This window comes from Xenopus tropicalis, chromosome 6 (genome assembly GCF_000004195.4).
Source record: "Xenopus tropicalis strain Nigerian chromosome 6, UCB_Xtro_10.0, whole genome shotgun sequence".
In the NCBI taxonomy this organism is placed as follows: domain Eukaryota; kingdom Metazoa; phylum Chordata; class Amphibia; order Anura; family Pipidae; genus Xenopus; species Xenopus tropicalis.
Window position 1 is genome coordinate 144,087,197 of NC_030682.2, and position 18,457 is coordinate 144,105,653.

At 41.9% G+C, this 18,457-nt stretch overlaps 1 protein-coding gene across 2 annotated transcripts in view; it reads right to left on the reverse strand.

Annotated features, from left to right (window-relative positions):
* Positions 1–14,701: 14,701 nt before the first annotated feature.
* Positions 14,702–18,457, reverse strand: part of zfat (zinc finger and AT-hook domain containing) — a 49,008-nt gene continuing 45,252 nt past the window's right edge. For both annotated transcript variants that reach the window (XM_012964853.3, NM_001079573.1), the window contains 2 exon segments: positions 17,641–17,771; positions 14,702–15,294 (listed from right to left, as the gene is read on the reverse strand). In XM_012964853.3, coding sequence (XP_012820307.2) covers positions 15,055–15,294; positions 17,641–17,771 — 371 coding nt within the window. In that variant the 3' untranslated portion in view covers positions 14,702–15,054.

Here is an 18,457-nt window from a genome sequence, read left to right on the forward strand (position 1 = left end):
CGCCACCTCCAAAATGGCAGTGCCCATTGGTGCCATGTGGGACACAGCGGTGGTGCGCTGATGTCATTGTGTCTGTCACGTAAAATATAAAAAAATAGATGCCAGAGACCTGTGTTCTATCCTTGAATATAAGAAATTATTGCAAGTTCCTGGGTGAAACTGCTAATTCTGACTGTTCGTCTATGAAAACCGCAACTTTTTTTCATACTGTTGCACAAAACCCAGCATCAAAAAACCCCCAAAACCTCTAAAACCATGAAATAAAGAAAGATCTTCCAGTTGTAAAAGGAACATCAGCCATTGGCTTCTACACGCTCTCGACAGGTCTTAGATGGCGTATTTTTGCTTTCAGATTGGTTGCTGTTTTGACGCATAATAAATCACGAGCAAAATCATGCTTTTTATTTCTTACTAACGAATCTTTGCTGTTACATTTGCTGCATTCAGCGATATATAATACAGGTATAGGATCCGTAATCCGGAAACCCGTTATCCAGAATTACTTGAAGGCCATCTCCCATTTACTCCATTATAAGCAAATAATTCTAATTTTTAAAAATGATTTCCCTTTTCTCTGTAATAATAAAACAGTACCTGTACTTGATCCCAACTAAGATATAATTACCCCTTATTGGGGGCAGAACAGCCCTATTGGGTTTATTTCATGGTTAAATGATTCCCTTTTCTCTGTAATAATAAAACAGTACCTGTACTTGATCCCAACTAAGATATAATTACCCCTTATTGGGGGCAGAACAGCCCTATTGGGTTTATTTCATGGTTAAATGATTCCCTTTCTCTGTAATAATAAAACAGTACCTGTACTTGATCCCAACTAAGATATAATTACCCCTTATTGGGGCAGAACAGCCCTATTGGGTTTATTTAATGGTTAAATGATTCCCTTTTCTCTGTAATAATAAAACAGTACCTGTACTTGATCCCAACTAAGATATAATTACCCCTTATTGGGGCAGAACAGCCCTATTGGGTTTATTTCATGGTTAAATGATTCCCTTTTCTCTGTAATAATAAAACAGTACCTGTACTTGATCCCAACTAAGATATAATTACCCCTTATTGGGGGCAGAACAGTCCTATTGGGTTTATTTAATGGTTAAATGATCCCCTTTTCTCTGTAATAATAAAACAGTACCTGTACTTGATCCCAACTAAGATATAATTACCCCTTATTGGGGCAGAACAGCCCTATTGGGTTTATTTAATGGTTAAATGATTCCCTTTTCTCTATAATAATAAAACAGTACCTGTACTTGATCCCAACTAAGATATAATTACCCCTTATTGGGGCAGAACAGCCCTATTGGGTTTATTTAATGGTTAAATGATTCCCTTTTCTCTATAATAATAAAACAGTACCTGTACTTGATCCCAACTAAGATATAATTACCCCTTATTGGGGCAGAACAGCCCTATTGGGTTTATTTAATGGTTAAATGATTCCCTTTTCTCTATAATAATAAAACAGTACCTGTACTTGATCCCAACTAAGATATAATTACCCCTTATTGGGGCAGAACAGCCCTATTGGGTTTATTTAATGGTTAAATGATTCCCTTTTCTCTGTAATAATAAAACAGTACCTGTACTTGATCCCAACTAAGATATAATTACCCCTTATTGGGGGCAGAACAGCCCTATTGGGTTTATTTAATGGTTAAATGATTCCCTTTTCTCTGTAATAATAAAACAGTACCTGTACTTGATCCCAACTAAGATATAATTACCCCTTATTGGGGGCAGAACAGCCCTATTGGGTTTATTTCATGGTTAAATGATTCCCTTTTCTCTGTAATAATAAAACAGTACCTGTACTTGATCCCAACTAAGATATAATTACCCCTTATTGGGGGCAGAACAGCCCTATTGGGTTTATTTAATGGTTAAATGATTCCCTTTTCTCTGTAGTAATAAAACAGTACCTGTACTTGATCCCAACTAAGATATAATTACCCCTTATTGGGGGCAGAACAGCCCTATTGGGTTTATTTAATGTTTAAAAAAATCTTTTAGTAGATTTAAGGTAGGATAGCCAAGGTATAGAAAGATCCCTTATCCAGAAAACCCCAGGTCCCTAGCATTCTGGATAATGGGTCCCATACCTGTACTGCATTGTATACTGTATATATGTGGGTTCTTTTCACCTGAGCTGTAGAGCGACTCTCGCCATTTAATAAACATTATCATCATTAAACTGAAGGAAAGAGCAAACCTACAAAACAGAACCTTTCTCAATATTTTCTTGTTTACTGGGAAGTAACGTGAATAATGTAAAAGCAACGCAGTAAATTTGTCTTGTTCTTTTTTCTGATCATGTTTTATTATTGAGAAAAAAAAAGGAGAATTTTCAAAGTGGAAAATGCAGATCTGAGCCGGGGGGACGTAAGGTACAAACTCCCAGCGCTGGTTCGAAGATCTACGTGCGGAAACTGCAAAGAGAGATAATGGAACAGGAGCCAGATGGTGTTTATCCAGAGTTCAGAAGGAGCTCTTAACATGATCATATTTACCAGATGGCTGATTTGTTACATGGATTAAACCAATATAACAAAAAAAATGATATAAAGAGCGACAAAGAAAAAAGAATCTGTAGATCTCATCATTCCAGGCTTGACATCTGCTCAAGGGCAGTTGGTTCTGCTCTTCACTGTGAAGCCTTTGTTACGATACTTGCTGGACCTGTGCAGTGTCGGACTGAGGTGCCAGGGGCCCACCAGAAAACTTTGGACCATGGCCCCATACTCTAAACTATTTTTCATTCTTTGCTCATTTAATCGCTTTATTATCTAAGGCTTTTTGTTCCTCTTTGTTCTCATACAGGAATAGGGAATGACCATGAAGCAGGCCACCGGGAGTTTTCTGGTATCCCCAATGGACCAGTCCAGCAAATAGTTAGAAGCAAGAGGGACTACTAATAACTGGGCCCACCGGGAGTTTTCCTGGTATCCTCGTGGGCCAGTCCGACATTGGACCTGTGTGACAACCAGATGCCAAAGACAGGACTATGGAATCCTAAGCATCTTGGCCTGGGTCTTCTAGGGACCCTACAGCCATGGCCCATTGTAGCAACCATTGACTATAAAGTGCAGTAAATGCTATTAGTTGGACACAAGACACAAAGATGTCATTGGTCTTAGCTGGGACTCGTCAGAAGGGTTCATGGAAACTTCTCAGTTATTAAAATAATGTTATAAAATGTATATTATTGGTGGGGGCCATGAAGAGAGAAACAACTTTTGAAGGTTTCTACTAAAGCAGAAAGAAATGTATATAGAATATGGCTAGAAGGGCTGCATTTCATATACTTGGATTGGAATTATGGGATGGGGAGATAATAAGGGCATCCTCAGAGGCATAGATTTTCATGCTAAAAGGCGGCAGTGGCATAGGGTTGCCACAGAAGTCCAAAACACAACTGTCACGAAAATGTTTTTAACGTTCGTACCAAAATATCGCAATTGCGTTCCGAAAGTCACTAAAATTTTTGTGCCAAAAAGTTTGTTAAGCCACGAAAACCTTTCTTGCTTGGGAAGCCTTCCATAGGACTCAATGGGACTCGACAGATCAAACCTGGCGAAAAGATAGTCCCGAGTAAAGTGTTACCAAAGCATTAAAGAATTCCAAAATGTATGTTGTTTCGTGGAATTTTAACTAACTTTTTGCACACATTCCGAAATGTTGTATAAGTTAGAAAAAATATGAAATTATCTCAAAATTGTCTATAAAGATTCTCATTCATCCAGGCCATGATATACAGTATCTAGTAGAATTAAGTCTAAAACAACTGGACTTTCCTGAGTTTTTCTTGAAAATGTTTCACCACTCATCCGAGTGGCTTCTTCAGTTCAATGACTGGTAGGGAATTCCCCGGTATTTAAACTCTTGAGGGAAGTACAGACACAGACATCCAATCACAATGGTTCCATTGAACTTGTTAGGTGTTAGCTGAAACTGACAGGTGTAAAAAGGTATGATCCAATCACAATGGTACCAGGATTCCCATTGATGCAGGGGTTAATCCTTCAAAGTTAATCCTACCAGTCATTTGAAGCCACTCGGATGAGTGGTGAAACGTTTTCAAGAAAAAACTCAGAAAAGTCCAGTTGTTTTAGACTTAATTCTACTATATATCTCAAAATTGTTTAGTAAATGGGCCCCTTAGTGTTGGGGGGCTTCACATCCAGATCTTCAATGTATGTAGCATCAATAACAGTATTTTTGTCTGATTTGCTTGGCACAAGTCAGTTGCACCCATACTTAGGGAAATCCTAGAATTACCGGAGTTGGACTGGCCGAACAGAATACCGAAAAAACTATCAGTGGTCTTAGTCTGAGTCAAGGGCCCTCCTATTCCTAACCATTTTACCTATTTCATGATAATTCCCTATTTCTGTAGGGAAATCAAAAATGCAAAATCGATGGAAGGAATTTTTTTTGCCAGGCATGGATTCTCAGTGAATTTCTGCATTTAGCCATTGGCGAATTGTTTCGCGAAACTTCTGTGAAAATTTGCCTCTGAAAAATTAGTTGCACTTCAAAAAAAAAGTTGTGGTTGTGTCAAATTGGGAGTGGTCTCGGCAAAATAGGTGCGGTCACGAAGAAAAATTCGCAAAACAGCGAACAATTCATGAAACTTGGTCCTTTTTTGACGTGTGTGACTTTTTTTGATGCAACCACAACTTTTTCCTCACTCTGGCAATTTTTTTCACGATAAATTTTTATGCCTGTTTTGAGAAGAAAATCCACCATTAGCAAAATGCGAAATTTCGCTGCGAATCCATGCCTGGCGAAAAATTCCACTCAGCATGTAAAAAAAAACTAGGAGAACAAAGAGGTTGAATGAGGAGAGGAGGAAATAGATTGGAGAGCGGGCTTAAGAATTACGGTTTTCTGGTGGGTCCCTGGTGTCCCAGTCCAACACTGGCCAGGTCCCAGTTGTTAGGGTTTATAGGGATCCCGGGGCACCATGCCCACAACTACATGTGAGAAGGCTCAACAGGAGCTAGAAGAGCAGGTCATTGTAGGCTCAACAGGAACTAAAAGAGCAGGTCATTGTAGGCTCAACAGGAACTAGAAGAGCAGGTCATTGTAGGCTCAACAGGAACTAGAAGAGCAGGTCATTGTAGGCTCAACAAGAACTAGAAGAGCAGGTCATTGTAGGCTCAACAGGAACTAGAAGAGCAGGTCATTGTAGGCTCAACAAGAACTAGAAGAGCAGGTCATTGTAGGCTCAACAGGAACTAGAAGAGCAGGTCATTGTAGGCTCAACAGGAAATAGAAGAGCAGGTCATTGTAGGCTCAACAGGAACTAGAAGAGCAGGTCATTGTAGACTCAACAAGAACTAGAAGAGCAGGTCATTGTAGGCTCAACAGGAACTAGAAGAGCAGGTCATTGTAGACTCGACATGAACTAGAAGAGCAGGTCATTGTAGGCTCAACAAGAACTAGAAGAGCAGGTCATTGTAGGCTGAACAGGAACTAGAAGAGCAGGTCATTGTAGGCTCAACAAGAACTAGAAGAGCAGGTCATTGTAGGCTCAACAGGAACTAGAAGAGCAGGTCATTGTAGGCTCAACAAGAACTAGAAGAGCAGGTAATTGTAGGTTCAACAAGAACTAGAAGAGCAGGTCATTGTAGGCTCAACAGGAAATAGAAGAGCAGGTCATTGTAGGCTCAACAGGAACTAGAAGAGCAGGTCATTGTAGACTCAACAAGAACTAGAAGAGCAGGTCATTGTAGGCTGAACAGGAACTAGAAGAGCAGGTCATTGTAGGCTCAACAAGAACTAGAAGAGCAGGTCATTGTAGGCTCAACAGGAACTAGAAGAGCAGGTCATTGTAGGCTCAACAAGAACTAGAAGAGCAGGTAATTGTAGGTTCAACAAGAACTAGAAGAGCAGGTCATTGTAGGCTCAACAGGAAATAGAAGAGCAGGTCATTGTAGGCTCAACAAGAACTAGAAGAGCAGGTCATTGTAGGCTCAACAAGAACTAGAAGAGCAGGTCATTGTAGGCTCAACAGGAACTAGAAGAGCAGGTCATTGTAGGCTCAACAGGAACTAGAAGAGCAGGTCATTGTAGGCTCAACAGGAACTAGAAGAGCAGGTCATTGTAGGCTCAACAGGAACTAGAAGAGCAGGTCATTGTAGGCTCAACAAGAACTAGAAGAGCAGGTCATTGTAGGCTAAACAGGCAGAAGAAGAAAATGAAGCTGCTCAATCTTAATGGGTTAACAACAAAAAAAGCTTCTAGTTTTGTCTTTTTTGCTCATTAGACTGTGCAGCAGATATTATTTAGAGAGTAGGCTGCACCTACGTGTTTATCCTTTCTGGGTCGTCACTAATAATAAGAGAACTATATTTGAGTTATCAGTTCTGGCAAGTTAGCGGATATATTGAGCGGAGCCATCGGGAGATGAGATGGACAATTTAATTGGAAGAGAACTTTTTGCTTCCCAAACCCAGAGTACTGTAGGCAAACTCAGCGTTCCCCGGCATCCTGATGTACAGATATAATGTTCTTTTAATGACATGCAACTCGCTGAATCGATACCGCATTCCCCAGCTTTGCCTAATGAGAAATACAAAAAGTACTAATTGCTTGAGCGACGCAACAGAACTTGCAGCTCCTTCCCCTACAGCCCCCCGTTTATCTGACAGCCGGTTGGTTGTATCTATTTTATATTGAAGAGAAAGAATCGGAGCACATCTTCCAATTATAATCAAAAGAAGAAAGTTTGGACTGGCGCTCTCATATTATTGGCTGCTTTGCTTGTGTTTTTTTGTAACTTACATTTTTATTCAATTTTTTTCATCCGTTTCACGAAACAATCCACCAATGGCGAAACACGGAAATTCGCCGCTAATCCATGCCTGTCGAAAAATTTTGCCCATCACTAGTAGGGGAGAGATAGGGAAAGTAGGGTGGGGGGGGGAGAAGAGGGTAGTAAGGTAGGGTGGGGGGGATGGATAGGGAGGATATGAAAACCTGGGAAACTTATATAAAAAAGGAAAGGTTAACTAACAGCCTTGATAGTTTTGGAGATTTAAGTTGGTTGAAGGAAGCTTAGACCTGGGATGGGCCGGGGTTTAAGAGATGACTCTGCATATTGCTAGACATTTGATTGGCGAGGCCCTTAACTCCCAAATAGACCAGACCTTTTGAAAATTAGCAGATTTATTTTGAAGAAATGCTATCCTATCCTCAAAGTGTCTAGTAATTACTTCTGATATGATGGGTGGGTCTGCAGATTTCCATTTAGCTGCTAAAGCTGTGCAGGTCGCTGTTGAGACATGATTGACTAAGGTCAGGGAGTATTTGGAAAGCTCGGGAAAGGGCCTCCCCAATATAGAGGTAAGTGGGTCTTTTGGCAAGACCTGAGTGGTTAGGTTGGTTAGTAGGTCTGCTACGTTATCCCAAAGAGTCAGTATCTTGGGGCATGTCCAAAGATGTGAAGTGGGGGGAGTCTTCTGTGGTTGGTTGGGTTGGTAGGCAGTTGGCCCATTTAGTCATGTACCTATGTTTGGGCATAGCGGGTCTGTTAGCATGTTGTAAACCCATGAGATTAGGCCCTTCTGTGGTAGGCCTAAGAGCCAATGATCTGGCTACTTTGCTTTTTTATCTACATCTCACTCCATTCATGGACCGGCCAACGACAGAACCAAGAAGCAGTTTCTCTCATTCGTTTTCCATTTCCTGGTAAATTGCATTTTCTGTAAAGCTGCCTTGGCAGAACGCGTGACAGACGAAAGCTCTTCAGCAGATTCATCGTTTCTCAACGCATTCTAATTTATGATCTTCCTGTAAGTCACTAAGTATGGCAGCCATTATCAATATTTAATGCCCATTTACAGCATGGTAATGCGTAACAGTATAGAGCCAGTGATGATTAACGGGACATCCAATAATAGTCAATGTAATTTAATAACACGGTCAGCACTATCGAGTGCTTGTTGGACATTTTCTGGAATGGATAAATGGATCAGATACTGCGGATCCTGTCAATTTTTATTTGGTGTTCCTAGATATTCCAAGCTTGATGGATATCACAGAAATAATGAAAAAATAAAAATGCTCTTGGTCAAGACTTTATGAAAAGTGTCAGCATAGAGATTGGGGGGGATAAATTCATTGCCATCAATGTTTGGATGATTGGAAATCCAGCAAGAAACCCACCAGGTTCTCAGACCAAGGGGCCTATTCATCAAAGTATGATCGCTCCAAATACAACTAATTCGTATTTTTTTGTACCTTGCATATTTTCGCCGACTTTTCCGTACTGTGCGTCAAAAATTACGTGACAAAATCGTACTGTCGCAACAAGTAGGAGTGTTTTTTTTTTACATTCAAGCTTCGGTATGGTGCCTTTCCTTGGGCCGGGTTGGAGCTGCAGAGTGCCATTGAGCCCTATGGGAGACTTTCCTTGGGCCGGGTTGGAGCTGCAGAGTGCCATTGAGCCCTATGGGAGACTTTCCTTGGGCCGGGTTGGAGCTGCAGAGTGCCATTGAGCCCTATGGGAGACTTTCCTTGGGCCGGGTTGGAGCTGCAGAGTGCCATTGAGCCCTATGGGAGACTTTCCTTGGGCCGGGTTGGAGCTGCAGAGTGCCATTGAGCCCTATGGGAGGCTTTCCTTGGGCCGGGTTGGAGCTGCAGAGTGCCATTGAGCCCTTTGGAGCTGCAGAGTGCAATTGAGCCCTATGGGAGACTTTCCTTGGGCCGGGTTGGAGCTGCAGAGTGCCATTGAGCCCTATGGGAGACTTTCCTTGGGCCGGGTTGGAGCTGCAGAGTGCCATTGAGCCCTATGGGAGACTTTCCTTGGGCCGGGTTGGAGCTGCAGAGTGCCATTGAGCCCTATGGGAGACTTTCCTTGGGCCGGGTTGGAGCTGCAGAGTGCCATTGAGCCCTATGGGAGACTTTCCTTGGGCCGGGTTGGAGCTGCAGAGTGCCATTGAGCCCTATGGGAGATTTTCCTTGGGCCGGGTTGGAGCTGCAGAGTGCCATTGAGCCCTATGGGAGACTTTCCTTGGGCCGGGTTGGAGCTGCAGAGTGCCATTGAGCCCTATGGGAGACTTTCCTTGGGCCGGGTTGGAGCTGCAGAGTGCCATTGAGCCCTATGGGAGGCTTTCCTTGGGCCGGGTTGGAGCTGCAGAGTGCCATTGAGCCCTATGGGACGCTTTCCTTGGGCCGGGTTGGAGCTGCAGAGTGCCATTGAGCCCTATGGGAGACTTTCCTTGGGCCGGGTTGGAGCTGCAGAGTGCCATTGAGCCCTATGGGAGGCTTTCCTTGGGCCGGGTTGGAGCTGCAGAGTGCCATTGAGCCCTATGGGAGACTTCCAAAATCATGCACTGAAGGATCAGAAAGGTTTTCCCGCCGTTTACGATCGTTCAGATACGAAAATTTCATGACTTTCGTATCGCCAATACGATATCATCGTGACTATTATGATTTTTTCGTAAGCATTTTCATGATATTTGCGATCATCAGAAATTATCGTATCTAATCCGAATTTTACCCATTTCAGGATTCAAACTCGTACATTGATGAATAGGCCCCCAAGTGTTCATGGGCTTGGGCTTTCATTGGTCAGACTGTAGCACCTAGTTCCTTTGGTCTGAAATGCATAAAAAGTTAGAGTAAGAAGCAGTGATCCCCAACCAGTGGCTCAGGGGGCAACATGTTGCTCCCCAACCCCTTGGATGTTGCTCTCAGTGCCCCCAAACCAGGGAGTTATTTTTGAATTCCTGACTTGGGGGCAAGTTTAGGTTGAATAAAAACAAGATTTCCTACCAAATAAAGCCCCTGTAAGCTGATAGGGTGCATAGAGGCCCCTAATAGCCAATCACAGCCCTTATTTGGCTCCTCCATGAACTTTTATGGTGCTTGTGTTGCTCCCCAAGTCTTTTTACGTTTGACTGTGGCTCACGAGTAAGAAAGGTTGGGGACCCCTGGTCTAGGGAGTCAAATAGAGACAACACACCTTACAGCTCTAGTCTAGAGAATATAGGATTCCATGGTTGTCCAGACTCATGCACATATTCACCATTTTGCCTAGGTTTTGGGATAAAGAGATTTAAAAGATTTTGCAACTGGGACATTCTAGTTGGGCCACAGTTTTGCACAAAGGATCTGTAGATAAAATATAAATATACCTAAATAGGCCAAAGGTAGGCACTTTTTTGGCCCAGAAATGTTGAGATGATACCTTCATTTTGTGCCGGGCTAAGGAAAAGAGATCAAGATCCAGTAAGAAATCAAGATAATGAAATAAGTTAATAATATTCACGCCGGTGCCATTCATCTTCAGAATGAGAATGAGGATAATGACATCTATTTATCTGGCTTGTCTCGCAGCACCAAATGGGAAGATCAATGTTGCAGCTGAAGGGAGAACTTTAATTACAATGTGCCTGAAATCAACAACTTCGCTCGAACTTTCCCTTCTGTCCACAAAAACTTTCTTCCTTAATTACTTTGTGAGTTGCTTCTATGGACACAATGGCAAATAAATCAGTTGGAAGCAGCTTGTCAGCTAACCGGTATTAATGGACGAGGTTCTCCAAGTACTTTCATGAAAAATAATATAAGTATATTGTATAAGGAGGGGTATCGTTCAATCACAAACCGAGTTCTGCTGCATGAAAGCACGAAGATGCCATAAAATATTAATAAAAACGGTTATAAACAAGTCAGTAGACTATTCTCTACCAGAAAATGCTCCATCTGCATTAGAAAAATAATACTGGGAGATATCATCATGTAGAGGGAATTGGCAGAAGTAGTAACACTTTTCACAGGAAGTAATAGCAACACCCAGAGTAACTTCAAGCAGCTCCTGTGCCTGTGTTTTATTTACAGCAGGGTTCTTCTTCATAAAATACATTTCAATTGCATCCATTTTCATTTTTGTGATATTAGGTCTAGTCTAGCTGGTCTAGTGGCTCTTATAGAGCCTCGGCCTCTATAAGAGCAATTCCAACCAGAAAGGTAGACTCTTTCAGTCTAAATTGTGTAGGTATTTTTTTCTCTTCTCTCTCAAAACTACACAAGCTCAGCTCCCACTTCTTGCTTTCTCAAGAGAGAGCTCACTAACAGCCCTTACCCTTTTCTATAGGTGAAGACTTATCAATGCCTACACTTGCACTTGCTTTTCTAGCTTCAGTGAACACAGCCCCTGATATTCTTCACATTTTTAAAGAACACAAATCAAAAAAGCACTTTGGTAAAAAAAAAAAAGAATGTTGTATTTTATTCAGAAGAAGGCTAAGGAAACTGGGCATAGAATATGCCATTCTTATTTATTGGAGTGCTTTATTAATATTTTTCAATATTATGATGGTGGGGAACGCCAAGAGAAAGGAATTTGTGTCAAAGTGCTTGGAGAAGCCATTACATGGAAGCAAGTGAGTATAAGTCTAGAGCTGCCTTTACCCAGCTATTTTCAAATGTTCATACATATAATTTCACTTGTAATAGAATAGGAGCAAATCTCCAAGACTTTCTTAAACCTCTCCTTTAGAGGGAGTCTTCTCATTAGCTATTGGTGGATGTGCAGGACAACCAGAAATGTCTGCCAGTTCCAACCTAAAGAATGATTGTAGGGCATGTGATATTAGAACCATTTGTTCAACCAATTACGTTTAACTAGGAATAAGTAGCAAGTCTCCATGGCTTGCTTAGACCTTTTCTTTAGATGAAGTCATCTCACTAGCTGTGAGTAGATGTGCAGGACTAGCAGATGTGTTGGCCAATTCCAACCTAAAGACTAATCATACGACTAGTCCAGCATGTTGTATGCAAACTATCTGGTCAGCCATTTCTATATATAAATTAATTAGGAATAATAGGATCATGTCTCCATGGCTAGTTCAAAAAAACTTGTAGCCCACTGTTCTCCATCAGTTTTGGTGACCATCCTCATTTTGTCCTCAGTGGGACTGAGCTGAGCAAGCCCTGCAGGTAGGAAAGGATATAAAGTAAAATTACCTGAAGGAGGAGAGTAAGACTTTGCTTGTTGATCAAGTCCAATAGCTTAATCTGCCTTTTATAGACCTTCACGGCAGGAAGAGTCTCCTTAATATGGTGCTGAGTGACCAGGTCACAGTATATCCATGTAACGTACAGAGTGAGAGAATATGATTCTATGGTGTTAGAAGAAGGCTGAATGGGGCAAACACTAAATATAAGGAGATGCAACCATTCTTTAATGGTCTTCAACCCTAAACTCTCTTTATAGTAGCCCCCCTCCAACTCCATGCCCATGGAAATCTATTTTACCCCTTTCCTCCAAGCTCACTAATTATATTTTATTCAGCCGAGTGCCGCAGAAACGTATGGCCCTTACGTAGGCGCTTGGAATGTGCTTGAGCAGTCAGTAAGAATTGCAAAGGGAGATACGTAATGAAAAGCAGTCAAGCCGCAAATTACTGTAGGAACGCATGACATTGATCTATGGGACCTCGGCGTCTACGTCTTTCATGGGATGCGATTCAATTCAGCGATTAGGTGGATGTAGAAGGAGCAACGAAGGGAGTTAAAATATAATCTTCCATCAATATACTCGGCTGCTGCTCCCAAGTCGGTTCGGCACATCGGGTTATTATGCATTGCAACAACGCGGATTATTGGAAGGACTTAATAGAATGAGACCTAGTTTGACGCTAATGATGATCCAACTATAACTGAAGCGATCGTCTTCCGCCTACACAAGATAATAGGTGATATCTTTCACGTTAAGAAGCAAATGAAAACATATGGGATGGATAGACTTCATCTCATCTGGGGATTTGGGGGTTAATATTGGCCATGGGTCAAGTTGGCTAATCATTTAAACATTCCTATTGCATTAGATTGGAAACGACAGCTTAACATCGACATGTTGCCCATTTTCCATAATCCAGAGGTTTAATGAGTCTATGATTGGCGCTTGAGTCAAGGCCCCGGCTTGTAATGTAGTGACAAATGGCTGCCGCCATCTGCTGCTGTAGATATGGGGAGCTCATTAAATAAGTAGTTGCAGCAAGGAATGACACCCTTCATTGCCCCAGTCTATTTAATCCTTCCTACATGTGTAGCTTCAGACTTTAATATATTGGCTCTCACTGCACGAGAATGTAGGGAATTTCTACACAATCCACATCGAAGGTTAAACATTAAACCCAATAGGACTGTTCTGCCCCAATAAGGGGTAATTATATCTTAGTTGGGATCAAGTACAGGTACTGTTTTATTATTACAGAGAAAAGGGAATCATTTAACCATTAAATAAACCCAATAGGGCTGTTCTGCCCCAATAAGGGGTAATTACATCTTAGTTGGGATCAAGTACAGGCACTGTTTTATTATTACAGAGAAAAGGGAATCATTTAACCATTAAATAAACCCAATAGGGCTGTTCTGCCCCAATAAGGGGTAATTATATCTTAGTTGGGATCAAGTACAGGTACTGTTTTATTATTACAGAGAAAAGGGAATCATTTAACCATTAAATAAACCCAATAGGGCTGTTCTGCCCCAATAAGGGTAATTATATCTTAGTTGGGATCAAGTACAGGTACTGTTTTATTATTACAGAGAAAAGGGAATCATTTAACCATGAAATAAACCCAATAGGGCTGTTCTGCCCCAATAAGGGGTAATTATATCTTAGTTGGGATCAAGTACAGGTACTGTTTTATTATTACAGAGAAAAGGGAATCATTTAACCATTAAATAAACCCAATAGGGCTGTTCTGCCCCAATAAGGGGTAATTATATCTTAGTTGGGATCAAGTACAGGTACTGTTTTATTATTACAGAGAAAAGGGAATCATTTAACCATTAAATAAACCCAATAGGACTGTTCTGCCCCAATAAGGGGTAATTATATCTTAGTTGGGATCAAGTACAGGTACTGTTTTATTATTACAGAGAAAAGGGAATCATTTTTAAAAATCTAAACTATTAGGTTATAATGGAGTCTATGGGAGATGGCCTTCCTGTAAAGCTGAACTTTCTGGATAACGGATCCCATTCCTGTACTTTCTATTTCTCAAGTTTCCAGGTTTCCAGAAAGGGAAGAAAATTCTATACGTAACAAATTCTATCAATTTAGAGAATGAGCAACTTTACAGAGGTAATAGGAGATGGAGGAAAATAAAACAAAAATGTTTTTAAAATGTAAAGGGTAAAAAATATAAAAGAGAAAGCAATGGAGAAAATAAATATGTGCAGAATAGTGTTTGAAAATGAGAGATTTTGATAAGGTGCCTAACTTTATATCAGTGGAGAGACATAATAATTTTTTTATTTGAACCAGTTTTTTATATAAAGTAAATATTTGATTTTTTTTCTTTTAAATGTGAGTTTATTTGAATTAGAAAAAGAAAACTCTTCAATTCACAAACTCAAACATTTATAAATAATCCCATTAATGTTTAGGGACAGCTTGGAAATCTCTGCTCTAGGTCTTGTTTCCATTGGCCGTGTCCAATCTGTAGGCTGATTTATGTGCTTCATAGACTAATGTAAGGCATTATCCACTCGTTGCTCTCCTCCTTACAGAACATTCACAGTTGTGTGGCACAGAGCGCCCCCTGCTGTGGGCAGACGTCATTACACAACAAATGTTGTGCCCAAAGTGGCCTATCAGTGGCGCTGCCCGTCTCATTAATTAGAAACCATTACAATGACTACAATTGGACAGAAATTGAGTAACTTCCAGCCCTGATCACAAAGCTGAACTGCTTTATTTTCATATTTATAGGAGAACAACGTCATGTGACCTGGCACTAAAAGATGAATGTTTGATTGGTTGGTCGGCAGTGGGGAGACAGGTGGCAGTTAATGTGAATAAAGAATAATCCTGAGCTAAATAAAATGTTTTCTGCATTTATTGCTGGAAATAAGGACATTTTGAATGAAAAGTGTCCTTCTAGGGCAGTCTCGTTACATGGCAATAGTATTTACTCAATTCATTTTTTTCTTTAAAAAAAGGGGACTTTACAAGGAAATATACAAAATTTGTAACAAATGTCGGTCATTACGGTTAGGGGAGGTTCTTCAGATCTCCTGCAAGATGTGTTCCATGGTTCCATCTCCCACGGGCTGCATGGCCTCCTGTACGTAAACGATAAACTCCGAGGCCTCTTCCCCTTGAGTATAAACTGTAACAGTCTCGATCCCCTCGACGTCATCTGCCGAAACGACCAAGTGATGCTGCTCGCCGAGGCCCACGGACGCTTGCTGCAAGGCCTCCTGGATCATGACGGCGTGATTGGTTGTGCGCTCCTCTTCCGTCACCTAGAACAAATATGAAGGGAGGGATTATGCAAGGTAAACCTGCTAAACCCACCCAAGAGAATTGGCTTGGTATCATCTGTGGGTTCTCATTCTGTAAGTGCCACTTTCCTCGTCTGGGAAGGTACATCTATTGTTCATCGTTATGTTCATTCTGCATATACCACTTAAGGTGGCCATACATGGTAAGATCCTCTAGTCTGGCGAGGTCACCAAGCAACAGGATCTTCTCCCGACTTCCCCACCTATGGGTGGGCGGTATCAGGCTAATAAACTTGGCTGTAGCAAGCAATGGAGGGCTGCTTGGGCCTCTGTGTATCTGAAATGCCTATGTTGAATCCCAGACCTGATCATCGCCCACAGGACAGAAACCAAGCTGATTATTCTTCAAGCCAAGACTGACTGAGACCAGATAAATGTTAATAGACATTACTGTAAAGACAAAGAACATCTGATCTTAGAACTGCATGAACCAAATAGATTGACAGCTGCTGTGGTTCACACTAGGGATGCACAAAACTGAAATCTGTCCTTGTTATTGGACAACAAAGTGACCAACCGGTTTGTGCCCACTGATTTAGCCAAGGAATAACAGGAGGAAACCTGCGTGATCAAAGATCCCCAGAACAGACTGACCCCCTTGGAGCACGTGTTCTCTTTACAGTGAGTTTCAAATCATTTTATTCCCATTTAGTCCCATTTCCTGAACCTTCCGCTTTTGTTGTTTTCCCCCTGTCCGTTTATGGAAATATAACTGATTAACACAACTTCCTGGGAGAATTATGTTCCAAATGTCAGCTCTGAAACAGCTCTCTCTATTTCTGCTTCTCTTGTCAGCGGAATGACAGTTGCGCTTGAGCATTTGCATTTCAAAAGTCGCCGTTTACACCATGATGCTTCAGAAAATTTCCATTTCCAGTTCTTATGTCAAAGCCTCCGGCACAATCCCCTCTGCAAAGGGGGGAACCCCCAGTCGGCTTCGTTGGCATCTCCATTCAGCTTAATACGGGGAATATGTTCGACAGGACAGAGAGGGAGGGAGAAGCCACCGCTCAAGATTATACTTGGGGGGGGGGGGGGGACAAGTCTGACATTTCATTGAAACATCACTCGGCAAAATCAAATACTAACATTTCTTTCAACTACTGAAGCTGCGGATCTGCTTGTGTTGGAAGGAGTGGGCTGAATGAATGCCCTCGGCCCCGCTGCACTGCCGTCACGCTAACAGCCTGTAAACAAATGGAACCGGGCATTTCATGCACAAAGACGTTTGCCAAGTTTTGAGGCAATAAATAATGTAGAACGCGACTGTTTCTCCGGGGCTTGATTAATAAAATACCATTATACTGTAGAAGAACAAGCAGAGGATCAATAAAAATATCCCTGAAATCCAAGCAGGAGTTTGAAGACTGAAAGCGGTCGATTCTGCCCTGCTCGGCTCTGGGTATTCCATCCAAATGGGCATTTTAGGAGCAATCCTGGGCTTCCTTCCCAGAATTCTGCTTGTGTACAGGGTTTTTCTTCCGTACTCAAGAGGTTGGGCAATAAGCAAAAAAAGGGAATTTTGGGCTCAACACTAAATGTTGAACCACTAGGCGGGGGCAGCAATAAGACTGAGACCATACAGACAACAACAAGACCAAGCTAAAATGGCAGCTGCTATGGAGCTTCTAGGGTTCTTTACTCAAGTATAGTAAAGCTTTCTGCTGAATAAATATAGGGTTCTAGGTGGCACTAATGTAACCAAGTATAATGCCAAGCAGAGCCTTCTGTAGGCTACCAGTCCACATAGGGGCAATTAGGTAGCCAATTATAGCTCTTATTGGCACCCCCAGGAACCTTGTTCATGCTTGTGTTGCTCCCCAACATGTTTTCCATTTAAATGTGGCTCATGAGTATAAAATGTTGGGGATCCTTGATGTAGTGGCAGCAATGAGGTCTGTGGCTTAAACAGCCAAGTCCAATAAACAGAAGGGGTGCCCACATACTATTGGGCCATGTATTGTATCATAGGCTACGAGTTGGGCATCCCTGGGCAATATCCATATTTTAGGGGGGGGGGCTGTAGAAATAAAACTGTGGGTGGTAGCTAAAAGATGATAAGAACTTACATGTATATGACAAAGAAATAGGATTCTGTATGATATGAAAAAAGAACAAATATTGCAGGATGTGAAGTTACACGGAGAACACCGGCAACGGACAAGTAAAACTTGCTGAGGTCAATAAAACCGTTTCCTAATTCTGAATTCCACTCGAAACTGAATTAGAAATAGCCCTGTAGTCAGAGAACCTTTATCAGGCAATAAGGCTGCGCGTTCCCACGGGGCGGCAATGTAATCATCTCACCTGTTCGACCACTGTAACGGTTCCGGGTGCCATGGCAACGACGGAGGCGACAGCAGCCGCGTCGTGGGGTTCCGCGCCCAGCTCAATGATTTGCTGGAGAATGTTCACAGCCGTGGGGTCAAGCTTATCACCTAACCAAGAAAAACACAATATTCAGACGACGCAAGCAAAAGCCGCTTTTTATTGCCCCCTCGGGGGATTTCAATGCAGTCATTATTCTTCCGGGGGAGGCGGAAAGGGAAATGGCGGCTTCTTTTACGAGTTTATTAGCCAATTCATAATTAATGAATATAAAATGAAAAAGAAGAAAACTTTTTTCTACGCTAGGACTGTGTTGTAAGTTTATATTATCCCCCCCCCCCCCCCCCCCCCGTCTGTCTACTGTCCCTCTATAGCCGCCATCTGTGGTGCCATCTGCGCCTCTCCCAACATGCACAGCAACTGGTTTTTTGACAGCAGTTTGCTAACGGGAAAACAAATAACATTCAGAAATTGGGCTCAATCTCTCTTTGTCTTGTAGTGCCGGAAACGGCAACCGACATGTAGGATTTCAGTTGTTCATATAATAAACTGGCCGATGGCATTTACTATAAAGGATGTACATTGGCATTAGAGATGCACCGAATACACGGTCCTGGCCAAACCAAATCCGAATTATTGATTTGGTATTAGGCTGAATTCATCCGGGTGAATTCGGGGGTTCGGCCAAACCCAAAAAACTGGGTTCGGTGCATCCCTAATAGGAGGCTGGAAAGAAGTGGCAGTAAGCAGGCATATTGATTACAGGGGGCAAAAAAAAAAGCACTAGGATCGATCA